The sequence below is a fragment of the Cryptomeria japonica genome, chromosome 1 (genome assembly GCF_030272615.1).
Source record: "Cryptomeria japonica chromosome 1, Sugi_1.0, whole genome shotgun sequence".
In the NCBI taxonomy this organism is placed as follows: Eukaryota; Viridiplantae; Streptophyta; class Pinopsida; order Cupressales; family Cupressaceae; genus Cryptomeria; species Cryptomeria japonica.
Window position 1 is genome coordinate 648,994,413 of NC_081405.1, and position 6,519 is coordinate 649,000,931.

At 35.8% G+C, this 6,519-nt stretch overlaps 1 protein-coding gene across 1 annotated transcript; it reads right to left on the reverse strand.

Annotated features, from left to right (window-relative positions):
• Positions 1-2,872: 2,872 nt before the first annotated feature.
• On the reverse strand, positions 2,873-6,062 carry LOC131050411 (heavy metal-associated isoprenylated plant protein 41). Its single transcript, XM_057984575.2, has 3 exons — positions 5,897-6,062; positions 4,241-4,394; positions 2,873-4,057 (listed from the first exon to the last, which is right to left on the reverse strand). The coding sequence occupies exons 1-3, from the start codon at positions 5,987-5,989 to the stop codon at positions 3,147-3,149; spliced, it is 1,158 nt and encodes a 385-aa protein (XP_057840558.2). The 5' UTR covers positions 5,990-6,062; the 3' UTR covers positions 2,873-3,146.
• Between the last annotated feature and the right edge of the window lie 457 nt (positions 6,063-6,519).

Sequence of the window (6,519 nt, forward strand, 5' to 3'; positions counted from 1 at the left end):
TTGAGAAGAGGCATCCGAGAAGGAAGAAGGGTAAGGAGTTGCCAACACGGAAGCGACTTTTACAGTCACCACCAAAAAACAACAAAAAGGCTTTAAAGGGGCTGTGAGCAGGGATAGAATGGCAGGGCTTCTCCGATTTAAGGAGGAGGAAATGATAAACACTGTGCTGAAGGTGGTTGGCCCATTTTTTATGGAGAATGTGGCTCACTGGAAGGTAAATTTAGATATCATCTCAATGGTGATAGCCTAGGGCTTAGAACTTGGAGAAGATATTGACATGGTGAAATGAGCAGCAACGTCAATTTTTGATGATGCTATGCTAGAAGGGCTCGATTCCATCCTGGAATGGGCTGTGCCAGGAGTAGGGTTCAACTACTCAGAAGGATTTGCAGAGGCCAAGGATGTTGAAGAGTTTGGATTGGTCCCCTTTGTTCGCTGGATAGGGAAAGCAGACAAAGAAGATTATGTGTTGGAAAGGGTGGGAGCATGGGAGAACCTGAAGAGGTTGATTCGGCAACATGAGATGGAAGAGAAGACATGGTTAAAGCATGGCCAAAGGCTCACCCTAAAGGTAGGCGCAAAGGAATGAGGAAGCGAAGGACATTCCAAGGCAATTGCAAGCAGAAGAAGAACCCCTTCGAATTTCCGACTGGAGGTTGGTGAAGGCGAGGGGATAGGTGGGTGCTTTTTTTATTAGTAATGGAAGCCGTTTTTAAAAAAATCAAATATGGATTATAAGTTTAACATTAACAATGTAAACCCGTTATGGGTCTGATTAGTAGATTTCGTTATCAATAATAGAATAATATATCATCCTATGGGTTTCGAGGGAGATGGTAAGGTGAGTGGTTTTTTGTTATTATGGTGGTGCTCTGGTTGTTAATGCCGGAAGTGTGAGGAACTTGTAGGTTTGTAAGCCTAATTATCAGGCTAACTGGACATATGAAAGCTAGATTTTTTGAAGATGTAAGAAATATATTATATAATGAAATAAAAAATATTATTACCGACCAAAAAAAAAATAATAAAAAAAATAATATAAAATTTTAAAATATATTTTTGTTGTTTTTCATGCATTTTAGTGTGACAAACACTAAATGGAAAAATAAGGTTATCAAATTGTTCTTGGGGAATGGACCCACTAGTTGTTCTAGAAGTGATAGCATTTGTTGATTTAATACACTTATTGATTTAATGTCCAATATTTTTTACAACATTGCACCCAATAGTTGTGACTTTTTATTTGGTTGTTTGGCCACCTTGACAAAAGCATGTTGATGTGGCAAAATTCTTTTTACATATTTCAAATTTTAATTAATTTTTGAAATATTAACTTACACAAATTACTCAATCTACTAATGGAGGGTAGAGAGTTAGAAATTAGTTTCCTTAGACATGAGAGTGATTTGAGACAGAGTTTTCTTATAAAATTAAAATTAAATTCATGTGCAACATTAGTTTAACTCTTTTTTTTATGTCGCGTCCACTTTTTATTTGGTTGTTTGGCCACCTTCACAAAAGCATGTTGATGTGGCATCATATTTGATTATGTGACCCTAAAAATTAGATAGACTTGAAATTTCCAAGCAAGATTTTGAGAAGCCCGCAGTTATTCTAAAATTCTTTTTAGATATTTCAAATTTTAATTATTTTTTTAAAAATTAACTTACACAAATTACTCAATCTACTAATGGAGGGTAGAGAGTTAAAAATTAGTTTCCTTAGACATGAGAGTGATTTGAGACAAAGAGTTTTCTTCCTCTTTTATCTCTCTAATTGGCTAAGAGGAAATAAAATTAAAATTAAATTCATGTGCAACATTAGTTTACTCTTTTTTTTTTTAAATTAAATTGAGTAAAATTAAATTCATGTGCAATAGTAGTTTACTCTTTTTAAAATTAAATCGAGTATGATATGGAATATCTCAAGCAATCTATTTTTTAACTTCATTTAACTAGAGAAAATTATGGACCTAACTTTATGATTGTTAAGTAAAAATAATAATAAAATGTTTTAGTAACACCTTGAGAAAAATTTCTAGTTCAATGTTGAGAAGAATTTCTAGTTCAATGTGATGCCTCATCAACTACACAAGTATCAATCTCCCTTTTCTACAAGTATCAGTCTCACTTTTTATTTGGTTGTTTGGCCACCTTGACAAAAGCATGATGTGCCATCATATTTGAGAAGCACCAATAATTCTAAAATTCTTTTTACATATTTCAAATTTTAGTTATTTTTTGAAAAATTAACTTACACAAATTACTCAATCTACTAATGGAGGGTAAAGAGTTAGAAATTAGTTTCCTTAGACATGAGAGTGATTTGAGACAAAGAGTTTCTTCCTCTTTTATCTCTCTAATTGATTGAGAGAAATTAAAATTAAAATTAAATTCATGTGCAACATTAGTTTACTCTTCTTTTTTTAGATTAAATTGAGTATAATATGAAATATCTCACTCAATCTTCTTTTTAACTCCATTTAACAGGAGAAAATTATGGACCTAACTTTATGATTGTTAAAGTAAAAATAAATAAAATGTTCCTACGCTAGGAGGGGAAGAGACACCCAAACCTTGAGAGGTGGAGGTTAGGACAAAGGGGAAGACCTCCCCTTCCCCCTTCGACAAACCACACCACACTCCAAGCAATACAATCATTAGGACTAAGAGAGAGATCAAGTGGAAGTGATTCAGCAGACAATAGACTGTCGAAGCAGAGCACCTTGAGAAGAATTCCTAGTTCAATCGATGGTGTGTACCTACTCAACTTGCCCTCGAGCCACTTTTACCGCAGTACTATCATTTTTACTTTCGCTTCTATTATTTTAATTAAACAATTGAACATAAAACAAAACATTTTGCGCCAACTGAGTCAAATTTTTCTTTTATAGTTTTCGCTACTAATTTTAACTTAGTACATACGAAGTCCAATTCAAAGTCTGAATCAGAACACTGAGAAAATGGTGATGAAAGTTGTCAAACTACATTGAAGTTTTCACCAACCTCTTATCAAAAAATAAAAAGAATAGTTTCACGTATTCGCCGTTGTTAAAGATTGAGACCTTCCTTCTCTGAAACAAAAAGGGTGCAAGCTTAAAAAACAGTATTGCTACCCATGAATTGCCTGTCTGTGAGGTTGCAAGGTTAAAACCGAAGCCAACTTGGAAGGTTCAGATTTGGAAGTGGGATTCCAAACATCTTTCTTTCCCTCATTTCCCTTGGTACTACTCTTGGCATGACAAAATCATTTGCATGGGGTAGGGGCACTGTTGGGTCACTGGGAAATGTGGCCACTGGGACATTAAAATGTATCCCTGGAACCCCCATGAGTCTGTTATTATATGTGCTTTCAATCCTTTGTCTTTTAACATGCCTATATTCTTCTTCTTCTCCAAAATTTTCTATCCTTAGTCTTTGTCTTTGAACACGCCTGTATTCTTCTTCTTCCCCAAAATTTTCTATCCTTAGTCTTTGAACATGCCTGTATTCTTCTTCTTCCCCAACATTCTCATATCTGCGCTTGAGAGGTGAAAAAAGAGATTCCCTCCTCGTCAACAGGAGCTCCTTTTCAATAAAAGCACCATATGTGAGCATGAACATATAAGTCTTACACTGTCCCAGAGCAAAACTTTCATCAATTCGGGCTCCATCTCCCCTTTTGTTGTTGTAGCCTGGATAATCTCTTATCTTGAAGTCAACACACTGACTGAGAAACAAACCACATTTCAATGCTTCTTCTGCCAGGTTCCACCTATCATATGGTTCCCCCCTCTTGTGGGTAACATGGATTTGCCCATTGTTGGCCAGCAGCATACTTGCACTCCTGAAGAACATACTCATTAAATCTCTGTGCTTCTTTAAAACCTCTGGGTCATTTTCCTTCCCCCAGAAGCCTGCATGAGGAAAGTTAAATACAATTCTATCAAAACATTTTCCTCTGAACTCCTCCAGCTGATCCATCCTGGTTGCATCCACCCCATGTAGCACACAAGCTCCACGTTCTTTCAAGTTGATGATTGAACTCATGGCTGATTTGTACAGCCTTATGACCTTCTCTGCATTGACAGTATTTGTCCATATGTTAGTACAAAAGGTTGTAACTTGTAAATCAAAAAACATGTGATATTCTGAATAAAACCCAGAAGAAGGCGTGAAAACAGGTCCATATTTATCTGAAAATGAAGCATGATAACAGGTTTAATACCCAAAAAGAATGCATGAATAAAAATATTATAGACCTTGGCTATCGAGAGATGTGGCAACAATGTTAGCTGCACGCTCAAGCCTTGTGGCTAAGGTAGAAGAGAATGAAAAGTCTCCTTCTCCAACTAACAGAATCCTGTGCAGGCTTGAATAGTGCATAAACCACTTCTCCCATAGGCGTTGGGGTCTCTGCAAGAATTTGAATCCATATAGACCTCTAGTTAATGAACCCACAAAGTTGTAAGCAACAATCTCCAGTACAGTTGGGCTAAAACCAGTAAGCAATCACAACAGCGGCCAGAAAAATATAGTGAATAATTCCATTATCCAAAAACAAGCATGAGCCCATGAAAATTAACTAACCTCCAATACATTAGTTAGGTAAACAATGACCAAATAAGCAATAAACAAATTAAGAAGCCAAACTATGTACTTCTTAGATTTCAAACCATTGTCAGTCGGCTGAACCTTCTGTATTGCCATTATACAATCAAATATTTTAATTTATTCTCCATACATCAAAGAAGAACGTCAAAACATACTCCAGAAGAACAGTAAGTCGCAATGCACAATCACTGTATTTCTCAAATATGACCTAAATCACACAAACAGCCCCAACATTAACTAGAACCCTGGGAGTCCTCTATCAAAAACAAGAATTCATTCTACATTTTAAAACACGTCTATGGGAGCTTTTACATGCTCAAAACACGCCTGCTTAAGCCAATTGACATTGCAATTGCATACCCAATACTTAAAAGATATTCCATATACCCAAGAAGACCCTTATAACATGTATCTTAAGCACAAAAAAAACCTAATACAAAAACCTTTCTCACTGTACTTCAAAGTCAGACCTCAAGGGCACCAACAACCTTACTACACAATCCCTTAATGCTATATTTGTCTGTTCTTAAAAACCCTAAACAGAAATTTCAACACCACTATCAAATACCCTTTAAACTCTAAAAAATGCCCAAAACCCATAGATAACTAATTATTTTGAAATCTACAACAATGCCCAAAACATTCTAATTAGACAATTTCGCATAATTTCACTCTAAAATAATTAAAAAAATGAATGATGCCCTAGTCAAGCTATTGTCATTGCAACCCAAACTTTCGGAATCATTCCATGTACCCAAGAAAACCCTCACAAATGTTTCCAAGCACAAAAAGCACTAACGCACAACCATTCATTACTTAATTTCTTAAATGTCTGAACTAAATTGCACAAACCACCCTAATACTTAAGGGTGCCCAGAATCCATCCAAATTTCAATGTACTGTAATCTACAGCTAGGTAACAATTGAACAAATTCTCAATACCCTAAAACCCCTAAATCAAAATTCTCTGTATTCGCCCAAATCCTATGTATAATCAAAGACGTTCACCCAAATTACAATACACCACCCCACCCTAATGCTCAAAGGTGCCCGGAATCCACAGAAATTTTAATCTACTGTAATCTCTCGCCTGAAAAACAATCGAACAATATTCTTAATACCCAAAAACCCCTAAATCAAATCTCAATAAATCCACCCAAATTCTATAAACTAATATACTCACTCAAATTTGAATAATCCAACCCAAATGAAGCGCGACCATGACAATCTCAATACCCACCAAACCTGAAACCAAAATTCATGCATACAATCACACACCCACATTTTAAGAAACAAATTTGTACCTGCTCAAGCTCTTCTCTGTGCATTTCACCATGATGGGTTCTCCCATATGGAGTATGCAGCTCCATTAGGGTGCCAAAGAAAGCGGTTGCCATTGCGAAGAATTATAAGAGTTTCCCACCACAGTAACGCCAACTCCCGCTAATAACACTAGTTATAATCTAGCGGCTTCTACATATTTATAGAAACTGATATTATTCTTTATTAATTTTCATGTCTTAATTGTAGAGCTATTTCCCCGTAATGCCACCTGGCACACCTGGTCTTGTCGATCTTTCCACGTCAGATTCCAGAAACAGCATTTCCCAATAACTCGGGAGGCCAGGTCTGTCGGAAACCAATTGATCGTGCCTTGATACTTATCTTATAGGGAAACAACACGCAACGGCTATAAATTTTTACCGTTTAAATACTTGTACAATTTGAATTCAAAAACTTTTGTGGACGTTATCATCAAGGACAGGAAGAAAATGAACAACAATCCCTGGTTAATGGGGTTTGGTTAGTGTCCCAAAAAATAATGAAGGACCTCAAAACATATCAGCTGTATTAGGTTTTTAATTTTTATTTCATAAGAAAATTTAATAATAATAAAAGAAATGTGGTTGTAATGTGAGATCATTGT